General features: G+C 58.3%; 2 protein-coding genes across 2 annotated transcripts; one reads left to right on the plus strand and one right to left on the minus strand.

Moving 5' to 3' along the window:
* Positions 1–153: 153 nt before the first annotated feature.
* LOC118692204 (cationic amino acid transporter 2-like) lies at positions 154–10,439 on the plus strand. The gene is given in 16 exon segments (XM_054516485.1): positions 154–201; positions 3,758–4,232; positions 4,316–4,327; positions 4,330–4,470; positions 4,728–4,896; positions 5,143–5,279; positions 5,564–5,786; positions 6,234–6,370; positions 6,710–6,812; positions 6,925–7,067; positions 7,394–7,560; positions 8,079–8,187; positions 8,444–8,560; positions 8,690–8,768; positions 9,705–9,786; positions 10,383–10,439. Coding segments are annotated over 16 exon segments (2,199 nt in total).
* A 582-nt stretch (positions 10,440–11,021) lies between these two features.
* Positions 11,022–18,768, minus strand: CCDC69 (coiled-coil domain containing 69). Its single transcript, XM_036391938.1, has 9 exons — positions 18,721–18,768; positions 13,705–13,774; positions 13,142–13,296; positions 12,875–12,950; positions 12,629–12,702; positions 12,293–12,394; positions 12,001–12,120; positions 11,655–11,752; positions 11,022–11,190 (listed from the first exon to the last, which is right to left on the minus strand). The coding sequence occupies exons 1-9, from the start codon at positions 18,766–18,768 to the stop codon at positions 11,022–11,024; spliced, it is 912 nt and encodes a 303-aa protein (XP_036247831.1).
* Positions 18,769–20,991: the final 2,223 nt, after the last annotated feature.

The raw sequence follows: 20,991 nt of genomic DNA on the forward strand, positions 1-20,991 counted from the left end.
GCCCGGGGTCACCCACAAAATCACCCTGCTGTGGGGAAGGGTCTCCGGGCTCAGGAGCCCCACTGGTGAGTGCGGGGCGCTGTGCCAGCAGCGGTGGCTCAGTGCCACACGCACACTGCCAGGCAATGCCGGTGATTGCATTTCAGGGCGGAAATGTCGCCCCTCTTGTCGCCCCAGCTGTGGTTTCCTGCCAGGCGCAGGGTACCCCAGTGCCTCCCGGTCCTGCCGCCAGCCAGCCGCCTCCTCCCGCACCAAATCACCCCAAATCACCCCAGATCACCCCTTCCCTGCTCATGGCTGGGAAATGTCCGTCCCTGACCCTCTGCAGGAGTCTGAGGAGGGAAGAACAGCCTGACCTTGGTCCCCCAGGACCTGCTTAAGGAGGGAGGTGCTGACCAAGGCTGTGCAATGAGCACCCACGGGGCAGGACCCGGGCTGGAAAGATGACCTGGTTTTGCCCCCAGTCTTCTCTTCCCGTGCTGCAGACACGGATGAGATGCAGGCTGAGTCTCTCCAGGATGCTCCTGGCAGGCTGTACCGTTGCCTGCACTGCCCTGAGGCTGTTTCCTTCCCTGCCTCACCCACGTTTAACCTCCTTTGCCACCACCCAGCCAGCGCAGAGACCGTGGCAGGGCTGGAGGAGTTGGCGGGGCTTCCCAGGAGCCACGGCAGTGCTGTCTGACACCAGCCAGAGCAGAGAATCCCAAGGGACTCCTGGGGATGCCAAAGGCCGCTGGTGTGTAACCTTTCAGGCACCCCAGCCCTGGTGGTACCCACTGGCCTGAGCATCTCTCTGGGGCTGCAAGGCAGCTGAGCTGCTCAGCCCTGCCTGTCCAGGGCAGCACAGCCCCAGGATGGCTGGCATGCAGCCCCAGGGCTGTGCTCCCCTGGAGGAGCCTGGCAGGGGGAGACCCTCATGGCCTCCCAGCACTGGCTGCTCCTTCCTGGCCTGTTTTTCCCTCAGAGCAATGTTCCCCTGGGCTGGTGCTGCTATCTGGAGACCTCGCTCATGTGAGATGGCGTGGGTGACAAGCACGGCTTTGTTCAGGCTGTGCTGCAGTGTGGGACAGCAGCCCTGCTCTCCCTGGTGTGCTGAGCCCTGCTGCCCCAGAGGTGCTCACAGGGCCCAGCAGCTCACAGGGTCTCTGGATATGGGGCTGCCCCATAGAGCCAGGACAAGGCAGCCTTGTGGTTAGAGTGCACATCTATGCTTTTGATGCTCTGGATCCTTCCTTGCTTTCCTCCTCCATGGCTCCTGCTCCCTTCCTCTGCTCTTTGCAAGCTGAAAGCCAGAGGATGTGCTGAGCCACAGCCTGAGAGTTTTTTGTCTCAAAATACTGTAAGCAGACCCAGCCTGAGTGCTATCTACAATAAAATCAAAGGTAGCTCTTCACACCAAAGCACCTGCTCAGAGCCCAGACTTGGTCCTCTTCTCCCAGGATGCTGATGACCAACCAGGTCACCCCATCACGTCCTCCATGGCCTCTCCTTGCCAGGAGCAGCCGTGCAGAGCAGCTGTGCTGGTGCCCAAGGACACTCATGTGCCTTTTTGGCCCCAGGGAGCCTCACCTGGGACCCCCATCCACATAACCCTGTGCCCTCATTTAGGCCCAGCCCTGGACTTACCCCTGCCCCTGCTTGCACTCCTCTGCTCAGCCCCTGTGAGCTGCACCCCAGGAATGCCCAGGGAAGTGCAAGCAGCCTCAGGATTTTGCTTCGGGGAGTTTCAGCTGGACATGCTGCTGCAAACATCCCATGGAGCTGGGTCTGTGCTCCTCTGCCTTGCTGCTGCAGCCCATTTCACCTCCCTCTGTATTCCCCAGGGGCAGCTGGGGTCAGTCATAGCTGTAGGTGCATGCACCCCTAAACCCCAACCCAGCCTTGCTACTGCTCCTCTCTGCCTGAATTTCCTCCAAAAGCAGCTCCATAGACTGAGATGTGGGTCTTGGTGCAAGGAGCAGGGACAGAGGGAAAGAGTTCCCCTTTCCACCTGCCCAGGGAGCTTGGAAAAGTGATTTAAACCCCCTCAATAATGCCTCTGAGCCTATTAGCATTGCAGGCTGTGTGTATGATTTGGAAGGCGTTGTGGGAAAAATATTTCTGCATAGATTTCCCATTGTGCAGCCCGGAGCGGTGGTCAGCAGGGGGAGGGCCAGGGTGCTCCCAAAAGGGATTTAAGGGGACAGCGCCAGGGGGCCATGCCTGGTGCTCCCTGTCCTCAGCAGCTCGCCGCTGGAGCAAAGGATGGCTGGGGTGAGTCTTTTCTTTGCAGGAGAAGGGAAAATCGCGGTGTGCAGAGGGGGGGAGATGCTGGGGGGCGGCTCCTCCTCACCCCCAGGGCACAGCCTTTGTCCTGGGGATTGGAGCTCCCTGTGACACCAGGAACGCCTCATCCTGCGGGTCTGGGTGCGGGCAGGGCTGTCCCTGTCCCCTCCAGTTCCACGCCACAGCAGGGATCACATGTCCCCTGTGCCACGGGGATGTGCCACTGCACAGGGTCTCCAGCCATGGAAGTAGCAGATGATGGCATTTGGAGTGTGTGGCACAGCTTTTGCTTTGCTGTGAGATAGCCTGGAGGTCCTGGCAGCACCATGGGACGTGAAGGCAGGTTGTCCAGACCTGGAGCTCCTGGGAAAGGATGTGCAGGATGGGGCACACAAATCCCAAGCATGCCATACCAAGCACACCTTCCCCTGAGCACAGATGTCACACTATTTGGGGTTTCTGCCAGGCTGACATCCCCACTGGTGCCCCCAGCAAGCCAAAGCATTACTGCACAGGCTGATGGCCCAGGGGATCCAGTCTCCCCCTGAGCTGTGCCATTGACCCACAGTTACAGGTGCTGGGGGAGCATCTCCAGCTGAGCAGGTGGGTCCTTCCTGGTGCACTTCAAGGCAATTTCTAGGACCAGAGCATCTCCCATCCTTCCTCGACTGGCATGGGTTCTGTATTTCAAATAGTTTCAGTGTCAAAGCTGGGGTAATCCTGACTGTGTGTCCCTGCTGAGGAGGCTGCTGGAGCAACAGGAATTTCTGAGCTGGCAGAGGGGTCAAGCATGTGTCCTTGTCCCCTCTCACAAACTGGACAGAGCCAAACAAACCCCAGCCATGCATAGCTCCATTTGTCACTGGGGATGAGAGAGCAGCACAGCTGCTTGAGCCCCATCTTGCTCCAAAATGGGCTGTTTTACTGGCAGGGACGGAGAGCAGGCAGCACCCAGCAAGTCCAGGAGCACTGTGGATGGTGGGAGCTGCAAGCCCATCACTGAGGCTGGGTTTGTATCACATTAGGGTGGTCAGTGGGTGAGGCAGAGTAGAAATTTTCCAGGGTAGAAATCCATTTTGATTTAGGTGGAATGTACATCTTTAAGTGTGGAGCTTGCTGTGTAGCCTGACTGCAAAAGCCTGGGCTCAGAGAAACTGCTTCAGTGAAAGACAGAGATAAAGGGGGGGAGACAGAAGGTGATAGAGACAGAGACTGCTGTGAGAGCAGGTGAACCTGACCTAGGAATTCTTTCTGATAAAGAAGAACCAGCGGCAAATGTCACGCGAAATTCATAAAAATGAATCTGTATGAACCTATTGTGAAATTGTATGCATATGGATTTGAGAGGGGGATAAAAAGGGACCTGAAGTTCCCAGAAGTACGCATGTCATTTTAAAGGAACGATTCCCACATGTGTCCAGCGCTGTAATAAACATACCAGCTTTCCAACTTTCACAAAAGCTGTGGAGTTTTGTTTATCTCTGCAAAACAGTGGGGCAGCAGTGGGGCAGCAAACAGTGGGGCAGCAAAACAGTGGGGCAGCAAAACAGTGGGGGCACAGTGTCCTCACGGCTGCTGCTTTCCTGTCCTGCAGGTGCCGTGCTGGAGCCACCTCCGCTCTGTTCCCCAGCTGCTGTCCCGCAGGAAGCGAGTCCCAGCCGGCTCGGGGGGCTCCAGCCTGCGCCGCTGCCTCTCCCCGCTGGACCTGGCTGCCCTGGGCGTGGGCAGCACGCTGGGGGCTGGCGTCTACGTCCTGGCAGGGGAGGTGGCCAAGACCAGCTCTGGCCCGAGCATCGTGCTCTCTTTCCTGATTGCGGCTGCGGTGTCTGCCCTGGCAGGGCTGTGCTACGCCGAGTTTGGGGCTCGAGTGCCCCTGGCTGGCTCTGCCTACCTGTACAGCTACGTGACAGTGGGTGAGCTCTGCGCCTTCCTGGCTGGCTGGAACCTGCTGCTGTCCTATGTCATCGGTATAAGGCCCTCTTGATCCCTCCCACCATGTGCTGGTGGCTTTCCTGGGTGTCCTTTGAACGCAGCCATCCCCTCTCCCCAGGTACTGCCAGCGTTGCCGGGCCTGGAGTGCTACCTTCGACCAACTCCTCGGCAAGAAGATGGGGAGGTTTTTGGGTGCTCACGCAGCCATGAGCTCTGTGGGGCTGGCAGAGCACCCAGATGCCTTTGCTGCTGGCCTGGTGGTCCTGCTGGCAGGTAGGATGCCTCCCCCTGTGCCACCCTCCATCAGGTAGGATGAGCTCCTCACCTCACCGTGGGCTCTTCAGGATGGGGCTGACCCCTCTGAGGCTTTGCCGTTTTCTTGAGCAAGAAATGGGGAATAGAAAGGGAATCTGGGGAAATCTGTAAGTTGTCCTGAATTTACCACTGCCCCCCTTTTCCACCCTCCCCATGAACATTTACCCTGGTGTCATCCAGGGACCTCATCCAGTTTTGATTTTTTTATTCTCCAGCGCTTCTTTCCTTTGGAGTGAAGGAGTCCACCATGGTTAACAAAGCCTTCACAGCTCTCAACGTGCTCGTCCTGCTCTTTGTCACAGTGAGTGGCTTCATCAAAGGCCACATGAGCAACTGGAAGCTCAGGGAGAACGACCTGCCACAGGCAGCTGCCCACGAGGCTGGGTATGAGGGGCTTCACTCTGCCTGTGCTGCCTTCAGAGGGCGGTGGGCAGTCAAACCCCCAGTGCTTTATGCCAGGAGACATCACTTTCTCTGTTTCTCTGTCTCAACGTGCCAAAGAGACAAAATCCTAAGCCCTGCTGGGTTGATGCTGAGGGTTGAGCAGGTTGGATGTTCAGCTTGACCCCATCCTGGGTCCCCATTGCACTGACCCCCCTGCACTGCCTGACTCTTCTTCCTCCTCCCCAGGAACCAGTCCATGGCTGACAACATGACCAGTGCCTTTGGGGTGGGAGGGTTCATGCCCTATGGTTTCACTGGCACCTTGGCTGGAGCCTCTACCTGTTTCTATGCCTTTGTTGGATTTGACTGCATTGCTACCACAGGTAAGTGGGGTGGGGGTGCTGCTGGTGGGACCCTCCCTGCAGGCTGGGCTGGCAGTGGCAGTGACTGTCCCCACAGTCCTGGGAACTGGTGTGAGGCTGGGAAGCAGAGACATTCTCTATCCCAATATCCTTGGGGCTCAAAACATCTAGTGGTCCTTGCTAGAAGGTCTCTGTGCTCTCTCTTGGGGGGATATGGGATCTTCTCTCCAGCTTGTGCTGGGCTCTTAGCATGCCAGGCACATTAAATGAGCCTCTGTTCCTACAGCTGAGCTTGTTCTCCCCAGGGGAAGAAGTGAGGGACCCCCAGAGATCCATCCCCATGGGCATCATTCTCTCCCTTCTCATCTGCTTCCTGGCCTACTTTGGGGTGTCTGCTGCCCTCACCCTGATGATGCCCTACTACCTCCTGGACACCACGAGCCCACTGCCAGTGGCTTTTGAGTACATTGGCTGGAGCAGTGCAAAGTATGCCGTGGCTGTGGGGTCACTGTGTGCCCTGACCACCAGGTGAGGGGCATCCTCTGATTGCATTTCTGTGGTTCAGAGCAGGTACTGGAGCTGAACACATCCAGGAGATATCCCCAACCCCTCCCTCCTGAATTCCTCCTTGCTTTCCCTGCTTGATTAAAATCCCTTCCACACAAGGATGTTCCCACCCTGGCCCTTCCTGATCAGGGAGAGCAGCCAAGCCCGTTGGCATGCCACTGAAGGAAGTGGCCCTGTGGCTCCATGTCCACAGGAGTGGGCTGGCATGCACAGGTGACTGCAGACATCTCTTCCCTGACACTGTCCCTCATCTGATGGTGAGGAAGGTGATGATGTTGTTAGATGGCCTTGAGAAGGTTATGGACCATACAGATGAAAGGGAGCTCCCTTGGAGGGGCAAAAAAGGCAGGATGGCACCTCCTGCATTCCTCCCCTCTTCTCCCCCATCTCCTCCCCTGTCTCATGCAGCCTCCTGGGCTCCATGTTCCCCATGCCAAGGATCCTGTATGCAATGGCTCGAGATGGGCTCCTCTTCCAGCCTCTGGCCAAAGTCAGTCGCCGTCAGTGCCCGGTGGTGGCAACTCTGGTGTCTGGGGCAGTGGCAGGTGGGTGAGTGCTTGGGTTACCCTTAGCTGTGAGCAGGCCTTGGTGGGTGTCCTCCTTCCTCTAGCTTGACTGCAGCTGTTTGAGCCATGTCTCTTCACCCAGAGACAGATCTCCTCACGGTGGGTGAGGACCGTTTGGCCTCCATGGTGTCCCAGACTCTGGTCCAGCCTCTCTGCACTGCCAAGCAGGAGGTGATGGGACACTGTGCTAGTGACCAAAGCATCACCAGTCCATCGAGGTTCTGTTGCAGAGTGGGTGTCAGGAGAGTATGAACTGAGGTGGGCACAGCAGCACTGCCAGCTCTGCTCAAAGGCTGAAAGGGCTTCTCTTCCCCCCAGCTCTCCTGGCCCTTCTCTTCGACCTGAAGGCCCTGGTTGACACCATGTCCATTGGCACGCTGCTGGCCTACTCCATGGTGGCTGGCTGTGTGCTGCTGCTCAGGTGAGACTGCTGGGGACAGGGGACAGGGCTCGCCCAGCTTCTGCTGTGGGCCATGCCTGGGACAAGGCAGGTGCAGGATGGTGTGCACTGACACCCAGTGTCTGCTCCTCAGGTACCGGCCTGAGCCCAGCCCTCGGGACACGCCCGTGGGGAAGGTCCCAGCTGTGCAGCCATGGTGGAACCACCTGGTCCAGCCACCCCCCCATCCCACCCCTCACTCCTCTGCTCTGGTGGTCTGGGCTCTGACAGCTGCAGGTGTGTCTGGAACAATGGATGGGCTCTAAGGGAGCTGGCCTGGGGACCCTGGGGGGACATCCCTGCTCTAGCAAGAGCTGGCCTGGTGGAAACCACCCAGCAGCAGATGCAGGGGCTGCCTGGCTTATTCCTGCCCTCACCCCACTGCCACACAGCTGGCTGCCCCAGTGGGACCTCAGGAAACCCCCCAGAGGAAGAGAAAAGCCAAACCCACCACGAGAAGTCACCCAGCAGTGTCCCCCAGTTGTCATTTGTCCCCTCTGGAAGCCTGGCAGAGGGATGGGCCAGCCCAGGGAAGCTGCCCTGACACTGTGGTCCCTCTGCAGCTGCCCTGGCCTGTGCCCTGGGCTGGGTGAGCAGTGCTGGGCTGCCCTGCCTGCAGGCTGGGGGTGCCTGGTGCGTCACAGCTCTGGCCCTGCCTCTCCTGGGGATCCTGGCAGCAGTTCTTCTCATCTGGAGGCAGCCTCAGAGTCAGGACAAGGCATCCTTCATGGTGAGCACCCAGCCCAGCCCTCGGGGTGCACCCAGGAGGAAGGACCTGGGGCACAGGCAGCAGGAGGTGCTGCAGCCCTGTGGGGAAAGGGCCATTTGGAGCTGTTCCCTGAGCTGCAGCTCAGGCACATCTTTGCTGCACCCACATTAATAAGGCACTGCTGGAGGCAGCATGTCGCTTGTGGGGTTTTCCACTGGGGCCATGAGGGTTCTTTCCCCCATGACCTGAAGGAGCATCTCCCAGCTGAGGAACCAGGGCTGCTCTTTAGTGAAAAGATACCTGGCCTTAACACCTTGGCTTACTTTTATGAGTGCTTTGCTGCCTCTCACCTCAAATCCTGCCTCAGTGCAGGATCTGACAAGCAAAACACCCTCCACAAGCATCCCTCTCCAGCACTGCACTCCCAGCTTGGATCTCTGAGCCTCACAGCCAGGCTGGGCTTCCCCTTGCCCGTGGGACTAGCCAAAGCAGCAAAGAGCTGCATTTAGCCGCGGAATTTACCCTTGTGCTCCCTGCAGGTTCCCTGCCTGCCCTTCCTGCCTCTCCTCAGCATCTCCATCAACGCCGTGCTGCTGGCCCGGCTCAGCGCGGCCCCATGGCTGCGGTACCTGCTCTGGATGGCTGCGGGTGAGCGCGGCCACTCCCGAGGCCCCGGAGCTGGCACCCGCCCCTCTGGGTGGAGTGCTGGTGGTTTGAGAGCCCCTGGCACTAATGTTGTTCTGAGCAGTGGTGGGGAGGGAGGAGATGCTGACCTTTGATGTCCAGCAGCGGTGGGAGCATCGTGTCCTCTGATATGTGGCCCAAAGGAGGGGGCCAGCACTTGGTGGCTGGGAGGGGAAGGAAGAAAAGCAGTCCATACACACCCTATTCTGCCCTTTCCCAGGTTTCCTCATTTACTTTGGCTATGGGATCTGGCACAGCACTGAGAGCCCCTGGCCTGAAGGGACAGGTCCCTGGGAGCTGCCCCAAAGCAGAGCCAGGGAGGTGGCCCTGGAGCCCCGTGGGACTGCCCTGTGCCCACCTGCTCCAGGGCAATAAAAGGGGATGGCCAGTTCCTGAGTGCCTGGCTCCCTCCATCCTGTGCCCAGGGGGCAAGGAAGCCCCTTGGGCTGTGGGTCCTGTCCCACAGAGGAGGCCAGCCCTGCCAGAGCTGCAGGAGCTGCTTCCCTGACTCTGGTGAACCTCCCTGAGCAACCCAAATCCTCACAGTGAGCTCCTGCAGACAGAGTTCTGTTTGGAGAGGATAAAGCACTCAAGTGTTTTTGCTGCTGTTACTGGGCTGTGTTTTTGTGTTGTTTTTTTTCCTTTGAAATCTCCCTTGCCCACCCCTGCTCCTTCAGCTGCTCACAATGAGGTGGAGAGGCTTCTTGTGCTGCCCTGAACCTCCATTTCACCTGGGCACCCAGCCTGAGCTGCTATCATCCCCCCCCATGACTGCCAAGTACTGCCTGGTCCAGGCTTTCCCCCCTTCAGAGTGTGCAAGTCCTTTTCTGCACTCATTTATTCCTCCTCCTCAGTTCCCAGTGTCCCCTTTTCCAGAGTCGGGCACATTCTTCCAAGTCCCACGCAGGATCTGCCTCTGGGGCTCTGGGACATGGTACCAGGTGTCCAGAGCAGGATCCCAGAGCCCACCAGCCTCACATCCCTTTGTCCAGAAATCCTGATCCCTTCAGCCATAACCAGGCAGGATTTGCTGGGCCATCCCTGCTTTGTGTTACAGCCCCTGGGGGAGGCACAGATGGTGTGTGGAGCAGAGGGTGCCCTGGTGGGACATGGTTCTGACACAACAGGCTCCCCCATTTCCCCCTGTGGCCACCCCATGGAGGTGAGTGGGTCAGAGCTGGACCCCACATCCACGTTGCCTTCCTGGCTGCCCATTCAGCTGCTGTGCTGCTGATTAGGGTCAGCACAAAGGACGGAAGTGGCTGATGCAGTGGCCCTGATGCTAGGAGGGTCTGGGTCTGCCCTGAGCTGGGAGCCCATTGAAACGAAGGAAAAGGAGCAGGAAAATGGGGATCAGCCTTAAGGGCCTCATCTGGAGCTTCCTTGTTGAGTCTTTGTGGTGCCAGCTCCCACCCTTCCCCTGCTTCCCACTGTATGGGGTGTGGAGCACACAGCCCCACTCTGGGACACTCCTGCACCAGTCCCCAAACCACTGACATGGGATTCCCAAGGCTGCTGCTTCTTACAGATCTGTAATCCTTACAGCCAGCAGCACCTTGGCCAGTGCACACATACACCAACACACACACACCTTCACGCACACACACACACACACACACACACACACCTTCACGCACACACACACACACATCCCCACCCACACCCACCCACCCACCCACACACCCCCCCCCACACACACACCCACCCACACACACATACACACATACACACACACCTGCACGCACACACACCAACACACACACACCTTCACACACACACACACACACACACACACGTCCACACCCACACACACCCACCCACCCACACACACCTGCACACACACACACCCCCCCCACACACCCACACACACCCACACACACACCCACACACACTCACACCCACACACTCACACATGTACAGCTGTGGTTAAACAGCCCTGGGGAGGGAGGGGACAGGCCTGTGACAGCCCCAGAGCAGTGGCCCCCACCACGCCAGGGGGAAAGTGCTTGTGTGCATCCAGCCCTGAGCCACAGCCATGCTGGCAGCTCCTTCCCTGCTGGGGATGCCCTGCCTCGAGCAGAGGGATGTGACCTGCCAGAGCCTGGTACCCCCTGGGAGGATGCTCTGCTCCCTGATGTGCTGCTCCAGCCTCTGTCCAGCTTTGGGGGGAGGACGTGGGACTGGTGGTGCTGCTGATGGGCAGCAGGGACAAGTAGGACTTGGGGTCTTTGTGCGCTGGGACATGCCTGAGCTGCAGGAGCTGTACCTGGGAGACATTTGATGAAGGTGGAGGAGGTGATGGGAATAGGAGGGCATGGGTGGGAGCCCTGCCTGGTGAGGTTAACACCATGTCCCCAGTGCCCTCCTCATCCTCCTGGTGCTTGTCCTAGTGGCCTCCTCATCGTCCTCATGGCCCTGGGGCAGCACTGGTGCTGTTTATACTCAGAGCCAAGTGCTGGGTCAGATCTGGCCCAAAGGAAGTCTGTGTGTCCTGGCTGACCCCTTTCACCCCCAGACACCCCCTCACCAGAGGAAGGGGTGCAGGGACTGCGTGGGTGGGAGGCCAGGGTCCCTCTGCAGCCGCACACGGGCTGGGGAAACACAGGAGTAAAGGTCCCGTGAAATGCTCCATCACTGCCGTGAAATGCTCCATCACTGCCGTGAAATGCTCCATCACTGCGGTCCATGCGGCGCCCCGAGGGCTCGGCCAGCCCGGAGCCCTGCCCCGACCGTGGGGCACTGGTGAGAGCAGCCCTGGGCTCGCAGGGCAGCCCCCGCAGGCCCCGGTGCGGTCGGTGCTACGTGGCGATGAGGGGCACCTCGCCCGTGGCCATGGGGAACGGGGCGCCGTCCCCGGCGTGGAGCACTCGGTACAGCAGCTCCTCCTTCTCCCGGCGAGCCTGGTCCAGCAGCTGCGCCTCCTTCTCCAGAGCCCCGCGGGCCGCCTGGAGCTCCTCGGAGAGCTGCCTGCGGGCAGAGGGCACGGGCTGGGGGCACGGGCTGGGGGCACGGGCTGGGGGCACCGGCTGGGGGCACTGGCTGGGGGCACAGACAGAGGGCACAGGCTGAGGGCACAGAGGGCACAGGCTGGGGGCACAGACAGAGGGCACAGACAGAGGGCACAGGCTGAGGGCAGAGGCAGAAGGCACAGACAGAGGGCACAGAGGGCACAGGCTGGGGGCACAAAGGGCACAGGCTGGGGCACAGGCTGAGGGCACAGACAGAGGGCACGGACAGAGGGCACAGGCTGAGGGCACAGGCTGAGGGCACAGGCTGAGGGCACGGACAGAGGGCACAGGCTGAGTGCCCACGAGCCCCTCTGCTCCCTGCAAAGCAGCCGGTGGCACCGTGGGCTGTGATGTGCTCCCGCAGTGCCACCTGTGTCCCCCCCACCGGAGATGTCACCTGTGCACCGGGTGGGTGGCACCTACCTCGCCATGACCAAGTGGTTCTGGGTGCGAACTTGCAGGTCCTCGTTCTCCTGCTGGAGAGTTTTCACCTTCTCCTCCAGCAGAAGGTTTCTCTCCTCCTGGAAGGGGGCAGGAGGGTGAGGAGAGAGCTGGGAAGCACTTCTGAGCCCCCTGCCACTCCATTTTGGGTGAAATGCTGGTGTGGTGGCTCCCCCATCTCCCCATTGCTCACCCATCCCCTCCCCATGGCAAGAGAGGAAACGGGCTCCATCCAGCTTTGCTCCAGCTGCAGTTTCTGGGCAGAATTTAGGTGGGTAGAGGAGCTGCAAAGAGGAAAGCCCACCTGTCACCCCCCCTTTCAACTCACCACGGTCTCCAGGTGCAGCAGCTTCTTGTCCAGACCGTGGATGTGCTCGTTCTTCATCTCAATGACGAAGTGCAGGCTCTCCAGCTCCTGCTCCCAGAAGGGGCTGGGGCTCCCGTGCTCCTGCAGGCCATCACTTGTGTCCAAGGGACCTCAACACCTCCCAGGACAGGCTTTGCTCCCCCCTTCAGTGCTCCCCTCTGGTTCCAGCCCCCCTGCCAGGGTCCATCAGAGAGGCCCCTTGGCTCTGGGTCAGCACCCCATAGCAGGTCCCTCCCTGCCACCCTCCCTGCACCTGGATGTGCTTCTTGTAGTCTGTTCTCAGGAGTGACTCCTCCACTCGCTTCATCCTGTCCTGGAAGGATTTCAGCTGGGAATTCAGTGCCTGAATTTTCTCCTAGGAGAACCAGGGAAAAAGCAGAATGAGAGGTATCTGGGACTTCTTTCTGAGCCAGGGGACTGCTGGGCTGTGGTACCCAAATAACACCGTGGCTGGAGGAGCTGGTGCAGTCCCCAAGCACACCAGGGAATGAGGTGGCCACTGAAGAATGTGGGGCACCATGGCAGAACCAGCAGATGGTCCTCAAGCCCTCCACAAGCTCCCCCTCCCCAGGGATTTCCCTGCTGGTACCTGTAAGGCTGCCTCAGCCCTGTGGTGGGACTCTGTCAGCTGCAGCTTCTCCTGCTCATGTGCTCCCTGGAGCTCTGTGGGGGAACATGAGCTGAGTGCCATCAGTGTGGGGACATTGGGGCCCCAGCTGAGCCCCACAGAGGTGGAGAGCAGGGAACAGAGTCCCCATGGCCCATAGGCAGCCAAAGGGACGTGGCAGTAGCAGGGAGAGGGAGCTGCAGGGAGCCCCACTGCCCTGGCACACACCTTGCAGGGTTTCTGTGTGCTCTCTCCTCAGGGTATCAAGCTGTTCCTTCAGCTCCAGCTCTTTTCTCTTTTCCACCTGGGAAGCAGTTGGATGAGAAATCTCAGTGTAAGGGATGCAGAGCTTCACTCTTTGGGCTTCCTCACCCTTTCTTAGACCCATCCTTCTCCCAAAACTGGGAGAGCCCAGCATGTGCCAGGGAAGAGCAGGCTGGTGACACGCTCCATGCCCAGCTGCTGCCTCCAGCAACACCAGCTCTTCCAGCTCACCTGGATCTCAATGTCCTGGGAGATGCTGGCAGTGCCTGCCTGGCCGGCATCCTGCTCCTCCTCCTCCTCCTGGCCTTGGAGGAATCTCGCACTCTCCGCCCACTCCTCTGGCCGTGCTGCCTTCTCCCCGTGCTCAGGAAGCGGGCAGGCATTGGCTGCAGGACAAACACGGCTGAAGCAGCACTGGCTGCCTCCCCCTGGCTGGGCTGCCTGCACATCCTGGGCAGCTGAACCTGACAGTGCCGTGGGCCGGGTTCAGCACTGCCCTCCTCCCACTGGAGAAACACCCCCCTCCATCTCTCTGGTCCAAATCGGCCCGAATTGGGATGGTGCTGGCAGGCTCAGAGAGCACACAGAGCTTGTCAGGTCTCCTGTTCTGGGGATGACCTGTCTGACTGAGAGGAGGGGATGCTGTTGTCTCTGGGATGCCCTGTTTGCCCTCCTGCACCAGCATGCACCTGCATCCTCCCCATCCTCCCTGGTGCCATGCTGCGGCCTGTCCAGTGCTTCCTTAACATCACACTGAGAAAGCAAAGCAGGGGGAAAACACATTTTTTCCTCACCATTCTGTGTCTTCACGGCCGAGAGCTCCTGGGAAGCTGATCCCCTCTGCTGCTGGGCTTTTAGCTGTCTCTGGCAGAGAGAGAGGGGGCTGGAGCAGGGGGGAACAGAGTGGGGCAGGTGGCTGCAGGCAGAGAACACCCTGCACTGAGCCCCCATCAGCTCTGCTAAAACACAGGTCCTTGGGGAGCAGCGGCCCCTCCCCAGCCCCCTGCCCTCTCCCAGCACTGGGCACCCATGGGTGTGCATGTACTGCCCATCAGGCAGCCTCAAGCTCATGCCAATTCCCTGCATCCCAGACAGTTCACCAGGTAGCATTCAGCTGGAAAAGCTGGGGGATGCCACCCCCACCGACATGGTGCTGGTGCAAAATGGGCTCCAGCAGCAAAACTTTTGGTGGGGGAGAGCAGGCAGCACTTGGCAGGGTCCCGGCTTTGGCATTCCCTTGCCACCCTCCTCCTGTCCTGCGATGCTGAGCTCAGTCTGGTCCCTGGCACCTTGCAGCCCCCCAAACACACGCCTCTGCCAGGGCCTTACACAGATGGGGTTTGACACAGCTGGAGCAGGAGTGAGAAATGAAAAGTACCCATAAATCAGAGGCGATAGAGCCCCTGTGCAGGGCTGGCAGCAGGCGGGAGCAGGCGGCCAAGCAATGACCTCAGGAGCGCAGGAATGCGCTGCACAGCCCCGCACGCTCCCGCTGCTGCCTCGGGGCTGAGATAACCCAGAGCCGGGAGCTGCCTCCAGCAACACAGCTCCGTGGGATGCCTTCCAGCCCTGCATGGGATTAATTTAGTCACTTGGAGGGAAAAAAAAAAAAAAAAAAAAAAAAAAAAAAAACGAGTGGATATATTTTTATCAGTTGCTGAAAGATAGAAGCAAAGCTCGCAGGCTCTCACTGCTCGGCCTCGCTGGCAGAGGGCAAATCTTGTCCCTGATGCCCATATGCCCATCACTGAGATGTGCTTCTGGATACTGGATAGGTGCACGAGGGGTGAGAAAATTCACCTGAAGGCACGGAGCTGCTCTCCAGTCCCCGGCAGAGCTGTCCCTAAAAATCCCGATCGCTAAGGAGAGCAGCCCTGTGCTGGCTGCTCCCCGGCTCGGCCCCGCACAGCGGCGCGGCCAAATCCAGCCCGGATTAGGGAGCCTGGCTTGGGAAAAAGCAAGGGAAAGCAAACAGCCGTGCCTGTCTCCGCCTCCCCTGCAGCCCCCCTTCTGGAGCTGGAGGGAGGCGCAGTTCCAGGGAGCAGGAGAGCTCCGAGCCTCTGGGAAGCCACGGCTTTATCTTCCCTTCTATGGCATGAGCAGCCGCGGCGTTGAACGTGGCCCAGGCGAGGGGCCGAGGAGGCACCCGGTAGTCCGAGTTCACAGGGCTCGTTCTCCTTGTCCATGCAGCTCACCCCGAAAGCGTGGGGTTCCCTGGGATGCTGCTGGATCCTGGCACACCTGACTGCAAAGTGTCCCCAGGAATCCCTGCCTGTCCCCGACACACCTCATGCCAGTGCGCATCTCCCTGGTACATCTGTGAGGGGTTTTGAAGGCAGGGGATGGGGGCAAGGGGAGAGATGAACAAGGGTCTGCAGTCTTGAGGGCATCATAGGAGTCACAAAAGGCTTCCTCCCCTAGCCCCACACCCTATATCTTCCCTATAACAAAGCAAAGGATGTGTAGGAGGACCCTGCTGACACAGGGGAGTGACACCCACCTCAAGGGTTTTGGATGATCTCAGCAGAGGTGAGAGCAGGATGCTGTTACCACCTCCAGGAGGGACCCCAAACCCCCAAACCAAACCACCTCTGCTGCATTTGTCCTGCTCACTGGCATAAGCGATGCCTAAGGACAGAGAGCCCAGGGCTGGTCACCCCCATAGCACAGGCAATGTCCCCAATGTCCCCAGCACACACCCAGGGAACCTTCACTTCTCCCCCACACCCCAAATTCAGCAGGATGGGACCTCAGAGCCTCTCACCTCTAAAGGAAGATGATTTGAGACACCAGCACTGAACTCAGAAATAGGTGAAGCAAGCAACAGGTTCACCAGCATCAACAGACAAATCTAAATACTTGCCCTGAGGCTATGAGTGAGGCACCTTCCTACCTCTAGGAGCAATTAAAATAACATCTAGAGCTAATTTTAGTCATAAGCACTCAATTGTCCTTTGGAACAAAAGCTCCACCTCTGGAATGAACAGCAAAATTTGGCTGAAAGCTCTGAAATATGGAGGGACTTTCCACTGTCACTTCCAGAGCTTTGTGGCACCCAAACCTCTGGTATCGCCTGGTGCATTTTGGAGAGCTGGAAAATCATCCTGGAATCCACAGTGTGTGCAAGGAGCAGGTTGGGAATTGCTCCAGCTGGAACAGCTTTGGCCAGGGAAAAAGCAGCCTGATACATCCTGCAGGTGGGGGCCATCCACAGAGTAGCTTATCCTGTAAGTTCTTGGAAACCTCTGCCAAAAATACCTTCCAGCTATGAAAAACCAAAAGTATCTACATTCTTAGAACTAAATATTTCTAATAGTCTGGAGCAGAACTGTTTATGGATGGATTAATAGGGATTTCCAACAGGACCTGAGTCATCTCCAAGAGTTCTGGGGTGGGGAGCACCAGAGCAGAGCAGCTGGCATAGTGTGGGCAGCCAGGGTGGCTGCAGCCTCTGCTTCAGCTCTTAGCGTGAGGTGGGGTTTTGGACTGTATTTTTCTTCCTCTTTTCCTGTTTTACAAGTACATTAAGCAATTCAACCATGCAACCTAGCAAAGGAAATCACAAAGAGGCAGGAAATGAGTATTTAAATCCTGACTCTGCTCCTGGGTAGGAGGCTTTGCTTTGTGGCTCTGGAGAAGGGGGCCAGGATTTGGTCCATGACTGTAACACCTCCCAGGACCTGCAGCAGATGCTCAGTGCTGCCAGAGCAATGCTGGCACGGGTCCGTGGGACCTGTCTCTAACCCTGCTGCTGTGTTTCCTCCAGTGATGGTGATGGTTGTGTTAGGAGGTGATTATCACCTCTCCTGCAGTCAGATCTGTGCCGCAGACCATAGGCAAACACTTCACACTGTTGACAGCCCCGAGTTTTGCATTCTGACCCTTCCCTGACTCCTGGTGCTACGTACAGTTCCTAGCACTTCAAAATAAATTCACCCCAGCCCTGGAAGGCGGCCAAGCCTCAGCCCTGACTTTTGGGAAGGCAACTTGGCCTCTCTCACGCCAGGAGTGTGACCAAAGCATGAGCGGTGACCGTGAGTGGCCAAGCAGGGGTGGATGGAGCTGAAGGGGAAGGAAACCCCAGGGGCAGCACCCACAGCTCAGGGCTGGGTTCTCTCTGTGCCTCCCTTATCGCCCTGCTGCCCGCAGACTGGTGCCAGGGAAGGATGAGGCTGCCAAGGCACCTCCCCCAGGGCACACAGTGGCTCCTGGTATGTCATCCACCCACCAGACCCAGCCCAGCACCAGTTCCTCAAGGTCACCTCAAACCTGGGACTGGCTTCAAAAGCCTCTGCAGCCCCCAGCCCCATTAGAGTCCCCAACCCTGTGACCTGCACATGGCCCCAGCTTCTGGCTGGGCTTGTCCCTGGGGTCTGAAGTCTCCCCTAACCCTAAGCAACCTCAAGGGACCGACTTTGCAAGTCCACCCATCAGCAGTGGGAGGTGAAGGTCTCCCATCCTGCCTTTTGGCACTCTGGACATGAGAACATGGGCAGGAGTGGCCCCATGCCTGCCCTTATGCCTTTTAGCCATAACGGGGATTTTAGGTGCTTCTTTCAGAATGACTTTCAGTCACAGCAGCAGCGCTGTTTATGGGTGGTGACTGTTGGTGACACAGGGCTGAGCAGAGCTCGAGAGCGGGCAAGCGCAGGAAGGGAGACGTCTGAGGCAAATGACAAATTTCCGTGTTTCGGTAAATGTGGGGCTCTCAGCACCTGGGGCCTTGGGGCTGTTGTTTCTCCCTGTCCTCTGCCTGTTCTTGAGAGCTCTCAGAGTCACAAACCAGCCCAGAAATATCTGATCTTATGACATAGCAAAGAGTGGGATTTTTTCCATGATGTGGAGAAGCGACCAAGCCTGCAAGTGCTGTAAATAAAGGCACTTGTTTGCTGCAAGGCTGCATGAGCCCTGTGCCTGCTCCCCCTGCACATCCTGTAGTGGGTTCTGTGGTCCCAAGTGGGGACTCTCACAGCTGGATCTGCAAAGGGCCACCCGTGCCAGGGGTGTTTCTGCCTTCCCTCCTTCCCCTGCCACCCTCCAGCGATCACAACACCAACAGCAGTAAGCACAGCACATCCGACAGCAAAAACATCTCCCGAGGTCAGTGGTGAGGCACTGGGGCAGCATGACCACATCAAATAATAACAATAACAATGATAATAACAATCAGCAGATAATTTCAGACCTTGCTGAAGAGCTCTTCAGTACAGAGCAACGTGCTGAGACTGAGGGGGCTCAAAGTGTTCCCCTACAGGAGCGATGCCTTCAGCACAAGGGGACACAGCCTTTGGGACGAGGGAGGATGCTGTGGGAAGCTGGCAGAGGTCTAGCTGGGGGAACCCATCCCTGTCATCTATGGGACCAGCATTTCCAGTAGGCATCATCATCCCAGATCCTGCACCCCCTTAACTATAAAATTCCCATGATGTCGGGGTGAGCCTGGAGGGGTGCAGGAGAGTGCAGGAAGATGCAGGAGGGCGGGTGGCTGCCAGCTTTCATTGTCCCCGCTGCCACCTCCCCCACCACAATGCCGGTAGGGTCCCAGGCAGCCGGGGACAGCCACACCGCCCGGCACCACCGCTCCCGGGACAGGGAGGAACCCACGCCGGGTGCTCCCAGCACCCCTCGTCCCCAGCAGTGCAAGCAGGACTCCCCGCAAACATCAGCCCCACGCGAACCCCAACTCCATCGAACCCCGACAATGTGTGCACTCGGTCCCACGAAAGCCCGACCTCACGGAGCCCCGACCCCGAGAGAAGCCCAGCCCAAGCCCAGCTCAGCCCAGCCCCAAAAGCCCCCGCAGCCGCTACCTCGGCACCGACGGGGCAGCAGCGCAGGGCGCTGCCGGTGCAGCCCATGGAGCCCCGGCGGGACCCGCTCAGCCGCGGGGCGCGGGGCGCGGCATCCCCCGGCGAGCGGCACCGCTCCGGGACGGGACGGGACGGGATGAGCCGCCCCAGCTGGCAGGCAGAAAAAAAAAATAATTAAAAAAAAAAAAAAAGTAATAAAAACGTCCGGCAGCTGCTGACAGGCAGCGCCGGGAGAGGGTGCTCTGCACCCCCGAGCCGCGGGCAGGGCCCCCGGCCGCAGCCTGCCCGCCCCCAGGGCTGGCCCTGGGCCCCTCCACCCCGGGGTGTCCCCGCCCTGGGCCGGGGTGCTTCGGGAATGCTCCGACCCACGGGGCCCCTGCACTGAGGATGCCCCGTTGTGAGTGTGGGATTGGGAGAGCCGGACCCCTGCATTGGCGGTGTCCTCTCCTGGACCAGGAGAAAGGGGAACAGGAGCCCTGCACCAGGGCTAGGGTGGGATCAGGACCAGCTGCTCAGGGGGCTTCCACTGCTGAACCCACCCCAGCCCCCTTAGGAGTAGGGATGAGAGTGAGAAAGCAAAATCCATCTGGCTTTTACCATCACCCCATCAAGTTTCAGCTTGTGTGGGGGTACTTGTGGACAAGTGGTGGGTTTGGGGTGTTACTCCTGGCAGGAGCTCTGCTCTGAGGGTCGTTGTGCTGGCTGGAGAGGGTTTTGGTGTGATCCATATTGCCTGAGGGATTGCATCCTGTCAACTCTTCCCTTGAGCATCCCAAACACCCCAAATGCTGGGCCTGGAGCCAGGGTGTCCTTTTCCAGGGAGAAATCCTACACTATGGAAATGGGTCCTGAACACATAGGGAAATACATGGATTTGAAAATGTCCCATCTAAAAAATAATGTGAGGAAAGGTAGGTTCTTCCAAATGTTTTGATTTTGATGATTTTTTTAAAATGCTTTTTTAAAATTATATTTTTATACATTCCTGAATGACCACACATTTTGACCTGAAAACCCATTGGTGCTACCCAGAACTACTGAAATCGGAGTGTTTGAACCTGGTCACGAGGCCGTGCCTGTATGGAAACATTGCAAGTTTTTTGTCAACAAGTTTCTATTCTGACATTTTCCAAATATCCCCTGGGAGAAGTCCAAGCAGCCTGCGGCTCTGGGGATGCCAACACCTTGGCATTTCGCCTGGGCAGCGAGGGAGTGGAGGTGCCTGGTCGTCCTGTCACGTTCGACTTGGAGGTGTTTTTCTTGCCCTGGTAACCCTGGCACGGGAGGAAGTTGTGAAACACCCACTTGGATGGGAGGGTGGGGAAGGTGAGGGGCAGGCCCATGCTGCCCCAAGTCTCCCGGGGACTGGTGGGACCAGTTGCCTGCGTCCTCTTGGGTGGGTGCTGCCAAACCTGAGTGAAATTTTGTGAGTCACAGAAGCTTCTGGCATCTTCTCCCACTGCTCAGAAACCACCGAGAGCGAGAGCGAGCTCTCAGTTCTTATCTCTTCCAGCACTTCAGCATGGGGCAAGACTCCTTCCCTGCATGAGAGTACTCATTTGGGCTGAGTAGATCGTTTGTGGGATAAAAGTGCAAGGTGCTGTTCTCCACCTCTCCAGGGTTAATTGAAAATCCCGGTCCAGACTTCAGAGACTGAAGGTCTACAGGGGCAAGCACAAAGCACATGCAGATTTCCAGGCTGAATTTGCATCGCTGGGGCCATGGCTGCAAAGAGAAGCAACTGTGTGGGCAGCTGATGAGGAGCCTGTCCAGCTGCCATCACGTCTTGCTGGTGCACAAAGGTCCAGTAGTTTGCACGTGTGCTTCTGGAAATTTCAGCTTTTAACTGTGGGGTGCCGAGGGGGTGCTTGGGAATGCCCCCATGCCACAAGGTGGGGCTCCTGGTAGGATTTCTCTTGACAATGGTGGAGAAAAAGCAGTTTGGTCACATCAGGCTAAGGCATCGAGCCAGCAGGACAGAGCTGGGGCTTGGGGATGGGCCTGTGCAGCAAGGCCAGCTCCAGCATCCCCATCCCCAGCCTCTGCTGCAGGCTCTGCTGTGACAGCCCTGTGCTTCTAGAGATCGCTGCCTTTTGGAGACACGACTGCCCAGACCATATTATATCTTTCCTTCAGCCTGTGGGTGCACTTGTGAGGCTGCCTGCCAAAAGCCCTGCCTGTGCTACCCCAAACCTCTCTTATTCTAGCTTGATTTTAGCAATTCCTCAGTTTCTCCAATGTTTCCTGTGGAAACTTCATGGGATATGTGCC

This window comes from Molothrus ater, chromosome 15, assembly GCF_012460135.2.
Source record: "Molothrus ater isolate BHLD 08-10-18 breed brown headed cowbird chromosome 15, BPBGC_Mater_1.1, whole genome shotgun sequence".
In the NCBI taxonomy this organism is placed as follows: Eukaryota; Metazoa; Chordata; class Aves; order Passeriformes; family Icteridae; genus Molothrus; species Molothrus ater.